Below are 22,073 nucleotides of genomic sequence, written 5' to 3' on the forward strand. Positions count from 1 at the left end.
ACTTAATTCTGATTTTAAAAATCATAAAATTATTACTTGACTTGTTTTGATTTCTTTTCATTAATTGAGGATTATTTATTCAAATTCCTATGTTGGAATTCATGCACATTTATAGTATTCCTGGGTCATAAGGAATACAAAGTGTATTGTAGCTAAAATGTCTCTTTTTAAGAAAGATTTCTTAAAATGATACATATATATGTGATGGATTGATGCTTTTGAACTGTGGTGCTGGAGAAGACTCTTGAGAGTCCCTTGGACTGCAAGGAGATCCAACCAGTCCATTCTGAAGGAGATCAATCCTGGGTGTTCACTGGAAGGACTGATGCTAAAGCTGAAACTGCAATACTTTGGCCACCTCATGCGACGAGTTGACTCACTGGAAAAGACTCTGATGCTGGGAGGGGTTGGGGGCGGGAGGAGAAGGGGACGACAGAGAATGAGATGGCTGGATGGCATCACCGACTCGATGGACATGAGTTTAAGTGAACTCCAGGAGTTGTTGATGGACAAGGAGGCCTGGGGTGCTGTGATTCATGGGGTCGCAAAGAGTCGGACACGACTGAGTGACTGAAATGAACTGAACTGAATGTGTCACTATTTAAGTTTGATTCTTAGCTTCTCTTGCCTTCACCTACTTTTCTCAGAGAAATTTGGTGTTTTTCTTGTAGCAGTAGGTTGGCTGCATTTTGGGCAAACTTAACTAAACTATGTCTTAACTGACATGAACTGTGATTCCACAGATAAAACATATATAGTATTTACATTTCTGACTCTGCATACTGCTTAGCTTGTTTATGATTGTTTAGAAAAAATTATATCTGGAACCTACTATATTGACTTAGGTTTTAGGTAATTTCATGGCAGAAATTTTCATTAAGCTACACAAGATTTAAGTTGAATTCAAAATTAATTCTGAAAAATGAACAATGACAAAAACATTTGATTTTGTAAAGGAAATAACATGAAAATAAATTTCTTTTCTAAGAATTTAGATTTAGTTTCCACCTGTCAAGTCACCATAGGAAATATTAATACTAAATGATTTTTGAGAATTCTGATGGGTTCCATATGTTCCTTTTCCATTGGGAAATTAACCTTTATGATGCATCCATACTTTGTGCTAATCTGGAAAAATTGGTTATGAGTATATTTAGATTAATTTGGGGAGTACAAAGTCTTTCTCTGTTTTAGGTAATGCTCTGCCTCTAGAATAAGAACATATAGAGAGAAGTTATGCACAATATTTAGAATTACTAGGGAGTTGGTGAATAACTTAAGGGCTTTGAAACTAACCTGGGTGAAATGTCACATCCTTGCTGCATAAAAGCACCCAGGGAAAACCAGAGGCTGTTAAAGATGCCAAACTCGTTGGGAGGCTGGTCGCTGGGTCCTTCCTTTCCATCTTCTGGCTCTTCTGTGTGCCACTCATATGGACTAAACCTACTAACCAGGAACAAGACCACGCTGACACCGATGTAGGCAAAGACTATGCACATCCAAATCTCATAGGCCAGAGGATCCAAGAAGGAGAACACGCCTGGTTTAGATTTCTGAGGCTTTTTGATCATAATAGATATGCCCAAACTCATGAAGGGCTTAGAGAAGTCAATGACCTCTTCTCGGACCAAAGTGATTGTCAGAGGGGCAATAGCAATCTCTGCTTTCTACAAAAGAAAAGACACATGAAAAAAATGTAGGTTAATAGATTCCATGAACCATTTAGTACCGGATTGATTCACTCAGATTTTAACCTGTAGTGATTCTACATTTTTGGGGGGAATACTTAGACAATAAATAAGTCCAGTGACAAAGATGAACAGTAGATTTTTTTCGTAAGATATTATGTCAATTTCATTGCAAATATATTTTTATTTGTGCTAGTAATTAGATAAGAGGGAGAGAAAAAGAGAAAGAGTAGGCATAGCAAAAATAGCTTAAACTTGAAAATTTTCCCATATGGCTGAATTTACGAATTTCTTAGCTAGAATTGCTGATATTTTGCAGTCCTTTCTGTTTTATTTGGAATGTTGTCATTAATTCATTACTTGGACATTCCTTAAAATTATGAATTGCAAATTTCAAATAGCCTTTTCTTTCTTATTCCTTTCCAGTTATGAGAAAACTTAGCATGAAGCTTGTGTTTGTAAAGTAGAAGAAACCTATTGTTTGACAACATTTTTCAACTCAGAATACAAACAAAAATCTGGAAATTGGCCTTTATTTCTTCCTATTCACATACTTTGATTTCTACTTTCAATTTCTAAAAAAGATTTTGGAAATGATATATTCAATTCTTACACATTTTATTAATAAGATACCAGCTTCCATTTTTATGTTGTGATTCTGAGTAACTTTTCTGAACCTGTTTCCATATCTCAAAAATTAAGATATTTTCTTTCTTGTTTACCTCATTACATTATTGTGATTATTAAACAAATCTTAATAAAACAATAAAACATTTACTGAACAGTTACTGAGGGATTTTATGTCTATGTGGATTTAACTGTTTTGAATGGCTTCTTACTTAACCATCTTAAATAGATAAACAATGTTATGTTTATCATTGTTTTACAGATGGTTTAGACTGAGACTCAAATTAGTTTTACACATCATAGAAGCTCTGCAATTTGAGATTGTATTTCTGTTAAATCATGCCATCTCTAAAAGAAAATGAAACGAAGTATGATGAAAAAATTGTAAAGTGTTACATGATCTACAAATGAGAAAAGTTTTTTTGATTATTTATTTTAGAAGGAAAATATTTGGTATTAAAATGGAATCTGAAACACAGACACATACGTTCTTACATAGTGGCTGCCACTTTTATATTCACTCTATAAATCTTCAGGCCCCTGGATTGATAGGATGGCCAGCAGCTTGGTACAAAGGCAACTGGAGGATTAGAATGGGAAATGTACTCTTGTCATGCTTTCCACTGAGTGTCTGAAAAGTAACTGCATATGCTTTCAAGTGGGAATAAATTTAGTTCACATCAAAAATGCCTATATAGCATACAAAAGTCAGAATCATTTTTGAGAGGTTATTACTTCCCCACAGTTATTATTATTTGTTTAATTTTCATTATACTGCAATATATGAAGTGGATATAGAATATAAAAACAGAAACAGAAAATTAAGAAAAGCTATCTTCATTCCCTTCATTACTCTTATTTTTTAAATATGCCCTATCAGAAATTATTTTATGAATATTATTTTTCTTATTTTAAAATTGGATAATGTAGAACATGATATTTTATAATTCCTTTTCTCAAGAGAATATGATGAAGTATTTCAACATTATTTCAACATATATAGTAAAAATAACTCTTAATGATTGCAAATATTTTATCATGTTAAAGTATCAAAATTTACTCATTCAATTTATTTTGGGGGGATATCTGTATTGTTTCCAGTTTTACACAATTTATAACAATGGTGATATAAACAACTTTGAAGACAAATCTTCACATATATATTTGTTATTTAATGCTTATTACATATTTTGCCCAATTTTTCTCCCTAAAGATCATGCAAATTTGTATTGTTATCAGCACTGTGTGAAAGCAACTTCAGCTTTGAACCCTGGAGATTCCCTGTGTATTTCCAGGGGATTTTTTTCATTTATTCTCATTTATCTTCAGCAATTTGCTAAGCTCATTGTACTAATTTGAATTTTTAAAATTTTTGTAAAACAGACAATTTTACTCCTTTCATATATTGCTTGTCATAATCTTTCCCACTTCCATATGGACTATTCTTTCTTTGCTCACTAATTTATGTGTTTTAAATATGTTAAAATATTTTTTTCCATATATGTATTTTAAATATTCTTCCAAGTCATCAATTGTTTTGTTTACATTATTTGGTTTGTGATACTTTATTTTAGTATACATGTTTTAAAATTTTGTTGTAGTCATATAAAATTATATTTTTGTATTTTCAGCCCTTGGTTTCATGCTTAGGAACATACTTCTCATAGTGTATGATCAACCTCAATATATACTTTATTCTAGTACCTATAATCCCCCTATAATTTATCTAGCATATTACATGATAATGTATTACAAAATTGTCCTGCTTTACCAGTAGGGATAAATGGATAATGCTTCCTTTCACTGATGTGAAATACCACCTTTCTAATACTACACTGTTCTGTGTAGTATCTTCTGAAATTTTTTACTTATACAAGTGGCCATTAATGAGAGTAAACACCTTAAAGGTAGAGAAGCATGAAGAGAAATAAAGGAGTCTCTAGCACATAAAACTAGGTGCAATGGAAAGCAAACATTAGATAACAGTGGTGATGGCAATGCTCAATAAGAACACACTTGAAATTCTGAAAGAGGCCAGGAACAGAAAATACATCTGAGTTTTCTCTGCTAACTTTGGAGATGTTGCATTTGCATTGTTCCATTAGCTCTCAGTGATTCCCAAAATTGTAAAAAATGTCTCCTGTAAGAGCTTGATAATATTTGCATTCTCAATGACTTCTGAAGTGAGGCTGATGAACCAGCATTTTAACAAATACCACAAGTAATTCTAGTGTTGGAAGGACATGGAATTTGCTCTGCGAAAAATCTCTTTGGTTAAAATATACACACAGCAGTACAGCAGGGTACAGGAAAAGGCCCTGAAGCAGTGTGCCACAGAAGATCCTATAAGGAATTCGTTGCAGTGTGCAGAAAGAACAGGCAGAAAGAACCTGAAAGTGGAGGAGGTTTCGAGCTTTGTGGTAACCACTTGGTGGTGTGCTGATATCATATCTAAGTGTCTGGCAGATAATCTATTCCTAACAATTACAGTAACAAGGTTTGCAAAGAATAAAGCAAAAAAAATAAACGGACTCAAACTTAATGTACACAGAGAATATACACAGAGTTTTACTAAGGGCCTGTAAACTGAGAATTCATGTGTGCCTTAGCAGTAAGAAAGGAAAAAATAAGTAGTTGAGAGGCAAGTAAAGACTTTGCAGACACCAGAATGGAAAATATCAAATCTGTGGAAAGTATATGAGATATGAACAAAAATTCTTTTTGGGAAAAAATTGGACAGCTCAATTGGCAAAGATCAGATTATTTAAATCCTTGCAAACTGGCTGAGGAATCAATAAAGAGTAATAACCATTATGTTATCTTCTCTGAGAACAGCCTGACTTTGTGACGTTCTGTGCCATGTGACACATGCACTGGTGATACAATTTTGTTGTTTTTAATTATACTACTCCCTTCATACCACTTGTTTTCATTATTTAAACAATATTCTCCCAATAAAACATCATCAAGAACACTTGCAAATGAGAGCCTGGGTTATCACCTTGGTAAGGACTCCAGAGGAGAGATATGTAACAAATGTAGAAAATTACTCTGATTAGTTATCTGGTCTGAAATTAGCTGACAATTCAAGAACACATTTTTGAGATGAAATACTCAGTAGTGTTTTCTGAAGGAAATGAATTAGTGTAGTTCTAGGCACTAGATTAGTGTTCACATTTAAAATCTTAAAGTTTAATACATTACCAACAAACACGTGCTTTAAGAACTTTTTTTCTTTGAGAATTAAAACTCAATATAAAACTGTTGATGAGCCCAGTGGTAAAATACTTTTTGATTTTTTAAGACTGAAAATTTTGTTTAGGGCACCTAACTAGTCAGCAGTTCTTTCAAGTGAATATAAAGCTAACAAATTGCTTTCTAATGCCAAATACTTTCCTCTTACTGTTATAACTGTTCTGTGCAGAGAATGTTCATTGTTTCATGGTTTGAAAGCAGGATATAGAAACACAAAAGTATTGAACTGAAGTTCTGGCTCAAAAGTGAGCCCCTCTGTATACTTCAGCTATATTCTAACTGGAGTGGGTTGCCTTGCCCTTCTCCAGGGGATCTTCCCGACCCAGAGATCAAACCCACTTTTCCCGCATTGTGGGCAGATTCTTATCAATTGAGCTACCTGGGAAGCTCAACGTTCTAACTTGTTCTACCTTTATTCTTTCCTGGGGAAGGATTACTTTTGTGTAATTCTTAATTTTTAAAGGGAGTCTTGGAGAATTAATCAGACAGAATGTGTTTTGAACATGAAATTTGTGAAATTTAAATTGGCTTACAGGAAATTTCAGAACACATTTCAAGTGTATATGACTTCTATTGGTTACTTGATGAATAGAGCTCACTGTGGGCTCTAGGTTTGATTTCTGGACTTTGGAAATGTACCATCACTGGCATTTGATAAATACTGGCTTGATTTTCTGGAGAAGGAAACAGCAACCCACTCCAGTACCCTTGCCTGGAAAATCCCATGGATGGAGGAGCCTGGTGGGCTGCAGTCCATGGGGTCGTGAAGAGTCACATACGACTGAGTGACTTCACTTTCACTTTTCACTCTCATGCATTGGAGAAGGAAATGGCAACCCACTCCAGTGTTCTTGCCTGGAGAATCCCAGGGACAGAGGTGCCTGGTAGGCTGCCATTTCTGGGGTCGCACAGAATCGGACACGACTGAAGTGACTTAGCAGCAGCAGGCTTGATTTTAACACTGCAATGTTAGCTGAAGAGACCAATCTTGTTCTAGTTCAGGCAGGAAGTTCTACACTGAATTTGCCCTTGACTTTGAATATGTATAATTTCCCTGGGGGCTCAGATGGTAAAGCATCTATCTACAATGCGGGAGACCCAGCTTCAATCCCTGGCTTGGGAAGATCCTCTGGAGAAGGAAATGGCAACCCACTCCTGTACTCTTGCCTGGAAAATCCTATGGACTGATGAGCGTGGTAGGCTATATTTCATGGGGTCACAAAGAGTTGGACACGACTAAGTGACTTCACTTTCACTTTGAATATGTATGCTAAAAATCTGGTGAACTCAAAGGGAAGGGCCCGACATGCTTTCATGTGAGCCCTACTATGGAATAAATTCTCGCTTTTGTGTTTACTATATTGGAAAAAATGATGTCATTGCATATAAGTTTAAATTGTGTTCAGCAGAATTGTAAGAATTTCACATTATTGCCGAGTCTCTAGTTTGCTGATTGCTTCACTAATAATTTAAAAGATATTTACTTGTAAATACAACCTATAGAAATATAAATAATTAGCTAAAATAAAGCTCAACTTTATGCTGTTAAAAAAAAATCTGCTCCTACAATTATCAAGTAACAAATAAGTAATGGAGCTGTTTTGTAGCTCTCAAAACATGTCTCTGGTATAGCAGCATCAAGCTTAAAAGAATAATCATCATAGATACGGAAGTTAGTTTTTTTTTTTTAAATAGAATATCATGTTCTAAATTTTTATCTTTTTGAAGTTATCAAGTATTAGTTTCCGTAATTGTTTGAAAATTACACTACTAATGAAATAGAAAAACATTTGAGATCATATGGGAGTAATTGGGGGCAGGAGGAGATGGGGACGACAGAGAATGAGATGGCTGGATGGCATCACCAGCTCGATGGACTTGAGTTTGAGTGAACTCCGGGAGTTGGTGATGGACAGGGAGGCCTGGCGTGCTGTGATTCATAGGGTCGCAAAGAGTCAGACACGACTGAGCGACTGAACTGAACTGAACTGACTGATGCTTCTTTGAATGTAACTGCAAATTAAAAAAAAAAACAAAACAACAGTAGACATTTAACAATTGATATATGCCCATTAAAAAAATCTTTCAGGTTTATGTAAGTAAATTTTCTAATAGATTGATTTGCTTACCCCATAAACAAGTTCTCCTACCATCCCATTCCAGATTTTTGTGTCTGCATCCCTTGCTCCATATTTTCCATCAGGGACAATGGCAATTTTATACTTGATACCAATATGTTTTGCAATTTCAGATGCCAAATCTACACAGTATCCTTCATACTTGTCATTTCCTTCAAACATTTCATGATTTTTCTTGTACATAACATATGGGGATTCCTATAATGAGAGAAGTAGAACTGTAAAGGAGAAATTATGAAACATTCAAAAATTCTATGCAACTTTCACTTTCAGAACTTAGCAAATAGATTACATTTAGTATTAATACACACACTGGTTTTGTGTGGCAAGAAATTGATGATAAAACAGATGAATATATAACTATGCTTAGAATTATATTAAGTTACTTTATAGAGTCTGTTTTTATACTAAAAATAGAATCTTTAAAATAAATTTCTTTTGAGTGATTATTACATACTTAGCACTGTGACTGTGATAGAAAAAATATAATTTAATAATTGATTAGAGAAGCATAAATTATCATCTGTAGCAATGGGATTACCATTTTCAAAGTATCTCATGACATGAAGACTACTTAGGAGTTAACTTTGTGCAATAAAAGACTTATTCAAAGTCATAAGTCTCTGTATTCTGCATCTTGTTTAGCCACATTCAACTGTGACTTCCTTCAGGAAAAGAGCCATATTATTTTTCTTTGCTTTCTGGGATTTAGCAAGATGCCTTGGTCAGAGCAGGTACTTAGCAAGTACAAAGAAGAAACAAATTAGCAGTCCTTAACATTTTATATACTAATTTGTATTAAATTGGCTTTCCTAAAATTGTCCTGTATCTTGGCTTTAATTAAGGTTGTGATCCAAGAATTTTTATTCTATTATAAAAATACTTTCCCAATGGAAGCTAATAATTTTTTCCCAACTGTTAAAGTCATAACTTTTCAAGTAATATTTCTAGTAATATTCTCATTTAGTTTTTGAAGCAATAAGATGAAATAGGATGAAGAATTATTGTGAAATGAAAAGATTACTGCTAATTCATAACTGAACAGTTTTTGGTACATACACACACACACACACACACACACACACATCCCTAAACCAAACCATTTAAAGTCTGTGAAACTAAATAGACGTTAGCAGAAAAGCACTTGATTTTGTAAATAAAACCTAATGCACGAACTAAAGATAGGCTCAGTGAACATGCAGTACATACAGAACTCCAGGTCACACTTCAGATTTCTTAATCATTTGCAGACAAGGAATGACCACTTTTGACTACAATGTTATTGAAGTCATGATTTATATTTTATAAAATAGCACTGTGATATTCATTTAGTAATTTTAATATGTATCTTTTCTTTTCTCCCTGCAAATCTGTAGTTGGGAAAGTTGAACTTGTGCTTAAAACTCTGGATTAGAAGATGAATACTTTGCATTACGTGGCAGTCTACACTAATTCTGATTTTGTTTTAAAATACTTTGTAACTATAGAAACTATTTCAAAAAGCAGTAGAAGTGTAAATTATACAATATGTGATTTTCTCATAGAAATGCCCTAAATAACTCTATTGTGGGCAATTGTTTAGGATTTTCTCTTGTATTATTTTCTTAAATCCTGCTTTAGGTAGACATGGTCAAAAGTACCAGAAGTCTCTCACTTCTTCCTTGAATTTGATGAATATTCTAACACTGGACTTGGTTAAGAAATTTCTCCACCTACAAAATAAAGGCAGCTAATTATCTCTTTAGATAGAAGAAAATTATTCGTTAGCTTAAAGAAAACATTCTCTAGATAGAAATCATTTTGCAAAATATGAATGTGGTTATAAAAATTGGTAAGTTGTTGCAAGACTGTTAATTTCTAAGATATATTATGGAATATTACTTAATATGAACCAATACTTTCATTTTGTCTCTTTTCGTCTTGTGATAGTTCATTAAAATCTGGAAGAATATGTATAAACAAACACAAATTGCATATTTGCACAATCCTTAGCATTCTAATTGAAATGGTTGTTAATATAACAAATGAGTCACACTTGCTACTAAGGTTGATAAATCCTAAGGAGTCTGAAATACTTGAATTTTAGCCCTCAAATGTGTATTAGCTTGTGTATAGAAGTCTCTTTAGCTAGTATTATCATCTACCTTGCAAAATCCCCTCTACATTATATAGTGAATAGTTTCATTAAAAGCTACATTTTCAATGTTTACTCAAATATTTGATAAATACTTTCTGTGTTCTAGGCAGCTTGCTGGGAACTGGGGGCATAAAAATAAATTATATATGCTCCTCATCCTCTTACGATTATGATTAAATTTTTTGTAATAAAGGTACAGGAGTGAGAATGATGGGAGACCACCATATATAATAAAATATATAGTAAAAAATAATACAAGCCCTCAGTAATTTAGTGCTTGCTCTGAGTCAAGTACAAAGTTATTTGATTGTTTTTTAATGGTATCTTTTTATTATTTTTCACACTGCCATTTTGAGGTAGGCATTTCCCATTTTGCAGATGGAAAATTTAAACTTAAAGAATTTCAACAAATTGTTCAATTTCACCGAACTAGCAGGAGTGGAAATTGAACCCATAATTTGAAATGTCTGGACATTTTTGAAGCTACTGTAGCATCTGTCAAAATATATGCAACTATTTGAGATTTCATGTGATTTAACAAGAGAGAAGACAAAATTAAACGTATGAATTTCTGTATTTTAGTGAATGAAATTTTTGAAAAAACATTGTATTAAAACCTTTCCATATTTCCTTATTTCCATATTTCCTCATAGTGTCTGATACTCAACAAATATAAAGTATTCAATAAATATAAAGATTTCCTGGTCTAACAATGCTTCCTAAATAAGAATATCATGGCAAGGTATTTATATTAGAACTTCTGGTTCATGGGTTCAAAAAGAAAGTAAATATTAATGAGTTTCAGATCATCTCTTTTGAAACAGGCGTGTGTATCTATAAATACAAATTTATTTAGTGTCTTTGATTTTTTTCCACTTTCTTTTTTGGATAGCAGAACCCATCAGATTTTTGTTTTGCTAACCAACAAACCAACAAAGGCTAGAGAAGCCTTCAGTTTACTGAAATGTTGATTAGAAGTTTGTTGCTGTTCAGTCACTAAGTCATGTCTGACTCTTAGGGGTGTGAATAATTGTTGAGATTCAAACATTGGTGCATGCAAATTAAAAGAAATAAGATGATCACACTCAGGAATATAGAAGAACGAAAGGAGAGAACAGCTAGGCGTTTCTCAAACAAGATCTCTCGTAGATGCTCAGCTCTTTCCAGTTTCTTTGAGTCTGTCTCATTTTCCTTTTCTTTCATGTTAAATCCAAATTTGCAGCAAATCCTTAACACACTCTCAACCTTTACATTTGTCCCGTCTCGAACCTGATAATTTATGTACAACGAGCCCTTCAAACACTGCATACTTGAGGAGACTCAATACAAAGTTGTGCTGAAGAAAATACCAAGTCTTTTCAGTATTAAAAATGAGTTACGGTCAATCATTAAGGAGCGATTGTGGACCATCTTTGAAGAGCAACCTTCTGGAGCCCCAGGTTCTCAACTGTGAATTAAAATGGAAGACTATAACCTACCAACTTTGTTATCAATTGCTGTGTTCTGTGGGACAACAATTCCTTAGACTTTATTTGAAATGCATTACTTCTTAGTGATTATGAGTTTACTAGTACAATTTCCATAATGCATAGTGTTCTATATCTGCTCTGCTATTTCAGGAAAGAAATCAATCTCTGTCTAAAGCTATGGCATTAAGATTTGCTTATGAAAATGTTTATATAAATGAATTAAGATGATTTTCAATAAATAATCATTTTCCTACTGAGGAAACTTTTGTTTGGAATATTTGTCTTGAAATTCAGCAAAAATAAAACTGTCAAAGTGTATATTTATTGGAAAAGCTTTAAGATTTTTTAAACATCACAAACATAATCATTGAAATCACTAGTTGAAAACAAGTAAAATAATAAAATCAGTAATATCAAAAGTTATTTGCTATGTGGATATTTGCTTTTATCCAAAGAATCTTAATGTAGACAATTTATCCTATGGGTAAAATTCTTAAAATGTTATTTTTCAATTCATAAGAAATCAATAAATTTAATAGTGGGATAATTTTAAGTTTCTTAGAAATAACATTTAAAAGAGTTATAAACTCTTTGGAAGCAGATGCATATATTGGGAAGATTAATATTTTTTACAAGAAAGAAAACATAAAAATACATAGATATTTATATGTATGTATAAATATGCACTTGTATATTGTATATACACATGTATCTATGTGCAGTGCATTTACAAACCTCTACATAAGAAAGATAAACTATCAAACAACTCATAAAAAGAATAAAAAATATTCCTGGAAGGACTGTTATAAGTAAAATTGTTTTAAGGTTTATAAAGTAATTATGATATTGCAGTGAATAAATTTGGATTTTGTGGAAAAATTTCCAAAACGCTTGTTGAGTTCATGAGATGGTAAGAAATGCCTTCTTAGTTTAGTAATGAGTTATAAATTTCATTTACTTTCAGTGAAAGATTTGGGGAAAAATGAGACTGACTGAAATTTAAATGAACCTCTCCTTTTCCAGAGAGTTCAGCCAAAAAAGTAGTGAAATTACAGAGGAAACCACCAACCCAATGTCTACTGCTAACCACTTTTCCGTCAATTGCTGCTGCTGCTGCTAAGTCGCTTCAGTCCTGTCCGACTCTGTGTGACCCCACAGACGGCAGCCCACCAGGCTCCCCTGTCCCTGGGATTCTCCAGGTAAAAACACTAGATTGGGTTGCCATTTCCTTCTCCAATGCATGAAAGTGAAAAGTGAAAGTGAAGTCGCTCAGTCGTGTCTGACTCTTAGCGACCCCATGGACTGCAGCCTACCAGGCTCCTCCGTCCATGGGATTTTCCAGGCAAGAGTACTGGAGTAGGGTGCCATTGACTTCTCTGCCCTTAATTGCTACACTTAGCTAAACCACGTGGCACAGTTTTGGCTTCCTTAGGTTGTTTATTTAGAATGTAAAATGTTAAATTAAAATGGTCACAGTCTCATAAAGTTTACAAATTTTATAAAATTTGTAGTCACTAAGATTTAAAGAGAAAAATATTGAGCATCTGAATCCAAAACTTTAGACCTTTCAATTTTTGTAGTCATGATTCTCATGTGATGATAGTGTCAAACTTACTTTTATTTAGATTTAATTAAATTATATTCAGTATGACTATATTCAGGAAGAATAAATTAGTCATTAAAATGAAGACATAAAACAAATAGATTTCAGCAATGCAAAAAGCTAAAGACACATTTTATTGAAAACTGGAATCTACTATACTTATTATGTTTCTTGTCTACTTTCTCTCATTAGAATTAAAATTCAATTGAAAGTGCAGGATTTTTGTCTGTTTTCTTGTCTAACATATCCCAGGCTTATAACTGTGCCTAACAAATAGCAGACGCTTAATAAATATTTGTGAGTGAATAAATAAATTTCTCAATCAACTTTATTCAACAATACCATATACTATTACAGTGTATCAACATGTAAATAACAACATACACAAAGGAAAGACAAACAGTAGAACAGCAAAGTCATAACAATTTTGATTAAAATGAATGAGTTCCAGTGCCACAACAGCCTTCTTTTTATGTCTAGATATCTGTCTTGCACATAATTTAACATCTAACCAGTTTCATTCCTGTTGAAAGTTTTCAACTTAATCTGAGGAATTATAATACACCAGTGTCAATATCTCATTCATCTACAAAAAGCACATTTCTTTCAAAATGTAAGAGATGATGGAGATGTTATAGGTCCTGGGATAATATCAACAAAAGCAAATATAAGGAACACTTTTGGAGAAAGGATGCTAGCATTTTTGTTTTTGAATTATTGAAGTTGCAAAGATCATAGGTATTATTTTTATAGAGATTACATTTTTATACAAAAGACAGATACTAGTACTGCACTATTTTCATTGCAAAAATATTGGTGACATCACTGTCAAAGAAAAGATAACTGTACAGAATAGCCTTTATATATATAGGAAACAATTGCATTTTTCAATCATTTTTACTCATTTTCTGATATCGTGCTTTCTGAAAAATAGCCATGCTTGCAAAACTAATTCAATATTGTGGCCTGAAGAATTGTATCTCCAACCCCTTTAATAACAGAATCTACATTATACCTATAATGAACACTAAAACACCTTATTTCATGTAGAACAGGCAAAATTTCAAAAAAGAAAGAAAGAAAGCAAGCAACTATGTGTATCCAGAAAAGAAGGATGCAAATTCATAGATATTTAATTTTAGAAAATCTACTCTTGGAATTAGAATTGTTAAAATTCCATAATTGATGTACAATGACCTCATTTCAAGATATGGGAATTGATACGCCAGAATTAAGTATTATTTTTCAACATTTAGTTTCTTGAAAAAGATGAGGATTAATTCTTCTTTGTTCTAGTATCTCAGGAAAGTCACAGAACTTAAAAATAAGTGTTTTTTTCTGGTAGTCCAGAGTTGATCATCCAAGAAGAATCCCACATCAACAATTAGCTTAAATTTACTACACAGAAGAACAAGACTTGAGCTTTAGTTAGGAATAGTCGAACAACCTGGAGCTCATTTCTTTCTTGATCAATTTCTTAAAATAGGATTCTTCATCAGAGGCTGAAAAGAGGAGGACTGTACTGAAGTATAACTTTCCATTACTGTGTCTTTTTTAGGAATATATATATGTATATGTACATATACATATATATTTAAGTCCCATGCATTACACAATTAAGTTAGAAGATATATATTTTTCATTCATACACAAAAACTCCTGTTGGTTGGTTTGAATTCTAAAATTATAAACTTCCAATTAAGGCTTGACAGATTAACATTAAGTTGCTAGCTGGTGGCGCAACACTGATAAAATTAATTGCAACATGTGAAAGCTTTTCTCTGGCATTTTCATGCTTTGTCCTCAGTGTCAAAATTTTGGGAATAACTTGACATTACTAAAAACATAAAGTTAAAATTACATAAGCTGAAAATTAAATCACAGAAAATAGTTTATCTTTATTTAGAGTAAGGGCTTTATAAAAGTTGAAAACGTGTCCTGCCTAATGAGACAGTGAGCTGAGGATATATAACTTAAAATTAGATAGAAACAGTTACCGATTGTTGATCTCCTTTGACTAGCATTGACTCTAAAAAGTATGTTTGAATTTAGAAGAGAAAAATATGAGATACACTACTTAAAAGATAATTTCATGAGAATCTCTTTGAAAAAGCAGACTTAAGATTTAGAGTATTTTTCATTTTATAATGTGATCAAATGAAGATCATATTTTTATTAATTTAGGAGAATTTCAATAAATTTCAATGCACTTTTCCCCAACAGGTCAATGAGAAAAATAATCGGTACAAAAACTCCTTTGTAAAGTAAATCTAAATATAAACCAAAATTTATTTTTAAAGCATACAGTTGTGTAAAACATGCTCATTAAAATCTTAACATTCATATCTCTATTATAAAGACAATGCAAATCATTATTAATAAAGTACCTGAAAATTATAATTTTGAGCACTACTAGCTATTATTACATTGATGTTTTAAAAGCATAATAACAATATATGATGTTTTCTACTGGATATTTCATGTGATTAGTTGTTGATCTTTTGCATGTTCATTCTTTTGTCCTTTGAAATCTTAGCATTTGATTCATTTTCAACGAAAGAGTTTCAGTTTTTAACATCTGAGCATTTTTCCAAGAACAATAATGTAACAAAAGATAATACAAATAAAAGTACTGAAATGAGTTCAGGACAAACTTATTCACAGCTTCAACGGACTTTTGTTGCTCAGAACACCAACGCCACCATCACTACGATGCAGCCTGCACCCACCCCATTCACCATAGCCGGGAATTAAAGTTGCCTGTGGGCAAAACGAAACAACATGAGACACAGACCAAAACTTACCATAATAGTGGTTACAACAACTGTTCTGTTTTCAATAGCTGCTGTGTCATTGCCAAGAGTGGGTACATCTTGAATCAAGACTAATTTATCCATATCATTCCAGTACCCAACCTGCCAAATAGAGAAAAATCTTGAAAACACATTTTAGAAGAGTTTCCTCTAGTTCTTATTGGAACAATGAGAATTATGAACAAGAAAACAAAACAAATTTATGAAGCACACACAAAAAAATGTGTTTGGAAGTTTTCTTAATTGATGATGAGCCAGTTTTTCTAATGTTAATGATACTACCTACTTACACATTTGCCAACTTTACAATTTATTAATACACTCATGTACTAGTTAAGACATTGATTATGAATGGGTTCAAAAAGGAATATGGATACAGACGGAATACCATTTTGTTCTGATGCTCTTGTAGTGAGATTGATTGGAATCAATCTCACTTCTATACTTCTATACTTACTTCAATACTTAATTTACATGATTTTTATCAATAATGTTACAGATTTTTATAGTAAAGAGAATAGATTTACATGGGGCACATGTACAGGATGTTTAAAAAAATAGATTTGTGAATTTTAAAGCAATATAGAAATAGTTTTTCTTTCATATAATCTAGTCACTAGATAACAATCTTACCATTTCTAAAATGCTAAATAAATCAAATGTTAATGATTGCTTAATATTTTCACTTTTGAAAGTTTTAAATTTGTATTTTTGAAATTTTAAATCCTTATATTACTTCTTATTAAGATTTGAGCAAACTCTTTTCCATAAAATATATTAAGAAATTAGTTAAGCACTATACAAGGTAACAAACTAAAATGGTATCTTAAGGGAAATTTAGGATTCTTTTCAGCATGCAGACTACTTCTTTACTGCTTGTTCTCTGACAGACACTGTAATCAATGCTTTCTAAAAAAAAATACATGCATTTTAAAGTTTATACAGACAGCAAATATAAAGGTAGGTGCAATTACTAGTACATATACTTTACTATTATGGTACATATACTTTACTCTTATGCTACATATACCCAAATGACTGTTCATTTAATGCTTGCCAAACTTCTTTCAAGGTAAGTGAAACCCAACTAAGATGGTAGGCACTGAGAGAGGGGATCAGAGGGCAGACAGACTGAAACTACAATCACAGACAACTAGCCAATCTGATCAAATAGACCACAGCCTTGTCTAACTCAGTGAAACTAAGTCATGCCATGTGGGGCCACTCAAACTGGGCAGGTCATGTTGGACAGGTCTGACAGAATGTGGTCCACTGGAGAGGAGAATGGCAAACTACTTCAGTATTCTTGCCTTGAGAACCCCATTAACAGCATGAAAAGGCAAAAAGATAGGACATTGAAAGATGAACTAATCAGGTAGGTAGGTGCCCAATATGCTACCGGAGATCAGTGGAGAAATCACTCCAGAAAGAATGAAGGGATGGAGCCAAAGTGAAAACAACACCCACCTGTGAAAGGGACTGGTGATAGAAGCAAGGTTTGATGCTGTAAAGAGCAATAATGCATAGGAACAAGGAATGTTAGGTCCATGCTGCTGCTGCTATGTCCATGAATCAAGGCAAATTGGTAGTGGTCAAACAGGAGATGACAAGAGTGAACATCGACATTCTAGGAATCAGCGAACTAAGATGGACTGGAATGGGTGAATTTAACTCAGATGACCATTATATCTACTACTGTGGGCAGGAATCCCTTAGAATAAATGGAGTAGCCATCAAGTCAACAAAAGAGTCCAAAATGCAGTACTGGATGCAATCTCAAAAAGGACAAAATGATCTCTGTTCATTTGCAAGGCAATCCATTCAATATCAGGGTAATCCAGGCTATGCCCCGACCAGTAATGCTGAAGAAGCTGAAGTTGAATGGTTCTATGAAGACCTACAAGACATTCTATAGCTAAAACCCAAAAAAGATGTCCTTTTCATCATAGGGGACTGGAATGCAAAAGTAGGAAGTCAAGAAACACCAGGAGTAACACAAATTTGGTCTTGGAGTACAGAATGAAGCGGGGCAAAGACTAATAGAGTTCTGTCAAGAGAACGCACTGATCATAGCAAACACCCTCTTCCAACAACACAAGAAAAGACTCTGCACATGGACATCACCAGATGGTCGACACCAAAATCAGATTGATTATATTCTTTGCAGCCAAAGATGGAGAAGCTCTATACAGTCAGCAAAAACAAGACTGGGAGCTGACTGTGGCTCAGATCATGAATGCCTTATTGCCAAATTCAGACTGAAATTGAAGAAAGTGGAGAAAACCACTAGACCATTCAGGTATGACCTAAATCAAATCCCTTATGACTATACAGTGGAAGTGAGAAATAGATTTAAGGGACTAGATCTGATAGGTTGCCTGATGAACTATGGATGGAGGTTGGTGACATTGTACAGGAGACAGGAACCAAGACCATTCCCATGGAAAAGAAATGCAATAAAGCAAAATGGCTGTCTGAGGAGGCCTCACATATAGCTGTGAAAAGAAGGGAAGTGAAAAGGAAAGGAGAAAAAGTAAGATATACCCATTTCAATGCAGAGTTCCAAAAAATAGCAAGGAGAGATAAGAAAGCCTTCCTTAGCGATCAATGCAAAGAAATAAAGGAAAACAATAGAACGGGAAAGACTAGAGATCTCTTCAAGAAAATTAGAGACACCAAGGGAACATTTCATGCAAAGATGGGCGCAATAAGGACAGAAATGGTAGGCACCTAACAGAAGCAGAAGATATTAAGAAGAAGTGGCAAGAATACACAGAAGAACTGTACAAAAAAGGATCTTCACAACCCAGATAATCAAATGGTGTGATCACTGACCTAGAGTCAGACATCCTGGAATGTGAAGTCAAGTGGACCTTAGGAAGCATCACTATGAACAAAGCTAGTGGAGGTGACGGAATTCCAGTTGAGCTATTTCAAATCCTGAAAGATGATGCTGTGAAAGTGCTGCACTCAATATGCCAGCAAATTTGGAAAATGCAACAGTGGCCAAAGGACTGGAAAAGGTCAGTCTTCATTCCAATCCCAAAGAAAGGCAATGCCAAAGAATGCTCAAACTACTGCACAATTGCACTCATCTCACACACGAGTAAAGTCATGCTCAGAATTCTCGAAGCCAGGCTTCAGCAATACATGATCCATCAACTTCCAGATGTTCAAGCTGGTTTTAGAAAAGACAGAGGCACCAGAGATCAAATTGCCAACATCTGATGGATCATAGAAAAAGCAAGAGAGTTCCAGAAATCATCTATTTCTCCTTCATTGACTATGCCAAAGCCTTTGACTGTGTGGACCAAAACAAACTGGAAAATTCTAAAAGAGATGGGCATACCAGACCACGTGACCTGGCTCTTGAGAAACCTGTATGCAGGTCAGGAAGCAACAGTTAGAACTGGACATGGAACAACAAACTGGTTCCAAACAGGGAAAGGAGTACGTCAAGGCTGTATATTGTCACTCTGCTTATTTCACTTATATGCCAAGTACATAATGAGAAACGCTGGGCTGGATGAAGCACAAGCTAGAATCAAGTTTGCTGGGAGAAATATCAATGACCTCAGATATGCAGATGACACCACCCTTATGGCAGAAAGTGAAGAGGAACTCAAAAGCCTCTTGATGAAAGTGAAAGAGGCAAGTGAAAAAGTTGGCTTAAAGCTCATTTAGAAAACTAAGATCATGGCATCTGGTCCCATTACTTCATGGGAAATAGATGGGGAAACCTTGGAAACAGTGTCAGACTTTATTTTTCTGGGCTCCAAAATTACTGCAGATGGTGATTGCAGCCATGAAATTAAAAGATGCTTACTCCTTGGAAGGAAAGTTATGACCAAACTAGACAGCATATCAAAAAGCAGAGAAATTAGTCTGCCAACAAGGTCCATCTAGTCAAGACTATGGTTTTTCCAGTAGTCATGTATGGATGTGAGAGTTGGAGTATAAAGAATGCTGAGCACTGAAGAATTGATGCTTTTGAACTGTGGTATAGGAGAAGACTCTTGAGAATTCCTTGGACTGCAAGGAAATCCAACCAGTCCATCGTAAAGGAGATCAGTCTTGGGTGTTCATTGGAAGGACTGATGTTGAAGCTGAAACTCCAATACTTTGGCCACCCGATGCAAAGAAGTGACTCATTTGAAAAGACCCTGATGCTGGGAAAGATTGAGGGCAGGAAGAGAAGGGGACGACAGAGGATGAGATGTTTGGAAGGCATCACTGACTGAATGGGCATGAGTTTGAGTGAACTCCGGGAGTTGGTGATGGATAGGAAGGCCTGGCGTGCTGCAGTTCATGGGGTCGCAAAGAGTCGGACACGACTGAAAGGCTGAACTGAACTGAACTGAACTGAAACCTCTTGAATTTCCAGATGCAGTTGATAAATCTCATGTTTTCAATAAAATGTGTGCAATTGATCACAGGGAAGCCTGGTGTGTCTAGTCCATGGGGTCACAATGTCAGACACAATTTAGCAACAGAAGCAACAGAACAGCAACAACAAATTCCTCATTGGTCTGTATTCACTGTTTGTTCTAATAATATGTTTTGAAAGTCTTGTTTCCTTCAAGTTTTTACTGTCATCTTAGTATTTGTGAACATATTAAAATAAAATAAGCATTAGCATATCAAAAAGAAACACTATATTATTTATAAGTATTCATATTTAATTAACAAAACATAGAAAAAATAATTTTCATTAATATGTTTTACTACATTACTTAATTTGATCCAAAATTATGAGCATAAATCAATTCAGCCATTATTTTTAATTGCCCATATGAATTTGAAAGTTAAAGTCGCTCAGTTTTGTCTGACCCTTTGCAACCTAGGCTAGAATTCTCTAGGCCAGAATACTGGAGTGGGTAGCCTTTTCCTTTTCCAGGAGATCTTCCCAACTCAGGCATCAAACCCAGGTCTCCTACATTGCAGCCAGATTCTTTACCATCTGAGCCACAAGGGAAGCCCAAGAATACTGAAGTGGGTAGCCCATCCCTTCTTCAGCAAGTCTTCCCAACCCGGGAGTCGGACTGGGGTCTCCTGCATTGCAGGTGGATTCTTTATCAACTGCTACCAGGAAATTTGTGCTAACACATTTAATATCAGTGAAAAATTTAATTAAAACAAAATAAATGTACCTTTGAGAACTACACTATCAGCTTACATGTACTTAAAAAATAATTTAAAAAGCATGTCAGTTGCTTCTTTTTAATTCTCCTTTGCACATGACAGTTATACAACATAAAAATAAGTTTCACAGTTTAGTACTCCATTAAAATGAAGCCACCTTCCAGATCTCAGCAGCCCATTCTGTGGCAAAGCAAATTTTCTTTGTTAATGACTTAATGAGTTCCCACAACAGAAAAACTATAGATCTGAGACACATTCTGGAGAGTCTTCAGATGTTGAAAAGACCTTGACATTTTGTATTTAAGGACAACCTGTGGGTTCATGAGTATCTCCCTACATCCCAAGATAAATGGTTTAGAAGTAATGAAAAATTAAAATAATAGGCACAATTTTACCCAACTGTATCTATTTATCTTAAATCTACTTGGAATTCTTGAAAAAGAAATCCAAGTTTTGTGATACAGAACCATGGTTTGTACATAGATGTCATGTGGGCCATAGACTTACTGGGAAGAAGGACAGTTGGGGTTGAACAATAGCTCAGAAGTCATTTCTTAAAGTAAAAGATATTGAAGTTTGTACCTAGAACCTCATGTGAGATATTTTTTTCACTCTAAGAACTCTTCCCATGCTTAATCTCATTTAAGTAGGAAAGTAGGCATGTTTTTTCCTCTAGAGACAGAAATTGGGTGAACAAGAGTTTTGTAATGCTCTTGATCGCCGAAGAATTGATACTTTTGAACTGTAGTGCTGGAGAAGACTCTTGAGAGTTCCTTGGACTGCAAGGAGATCCAACCAGTCCATTCTAAAGGAGATCAGTCCTGGGTGTTCATTGGAAGGACTGATGCTGAAACTGAAACTCCAATACTTTGGCCACCTCATGTGACGAGTTGACTCACTGGAAAAGACTCTGATGCTGGGAGGGATTGGGGGTGGGAGGAGAAGGGGACGACAGAGAATGAGATGGCTGGATGGCATCACCGACTCGATGGACATGAGTTTGAGTGAACTCCGGGAGTTGGTGATGGACAGGGAGGCCTGGCGTGCTGTGATTCATGGGTTCGCAAAGAGTCGGACAGGACTGAGCGACTGAACTGACTGACTGACTGACTGTAATGTAAAAATATAGAAGCATTTAAATTGCTAAACTGTAGGAAATGTCAGAGAAATATTTGCCTTCTTTGGAGTCCTAAAGATGAAT

General features: G+C 34.5%; 1 protein-coding gene across 1 annotated transcript in view; it reads right to left on the reverse strand.

Annotated features, from left to right (window-relative positions):
* Positions 1–22,073, reverse strand: part of GRIA4 (glutamate ionotropic receptor AMPA type subunit 4) — a 635,851-nt gene that overhangs the window by 55,968 nt on the left and 557,810 nt on the right. The window contains exons 10-12 of the mRNA XM_055422848.2: positions 15,722–15,832; positions 7,700–7,906; positions 1,297–1,667 (exon numbers count right to left, since the gene is read on the reverse strand). Of these exons, the coding sequence (XP_055278823.1) occupies positions 1,297–1,667; positions 7,700–7,906; positions 15,722–15,832 (689 nt within the window). The remainder of the gene's footprint in view (positions 1–1,296; positions 1,668–7,699; positions 7,907–15,721; positions 15,833–22,073) is intronic.

The sequence above is a fragment of the Moschus berezovskii genome, chromosome 14 (genome assembly GCF_049115385.1).
Source record: "Moschus berezovskii isolate FMDL1 chromosome 14, NW_MosBer_1.0, whole genome shotgun sequence".
NCBI lineage: Eukaryota > Metazoa > Chordata > Mammalia > Artiodactyla > Moschidae > Moschus > Moschus berezovskii.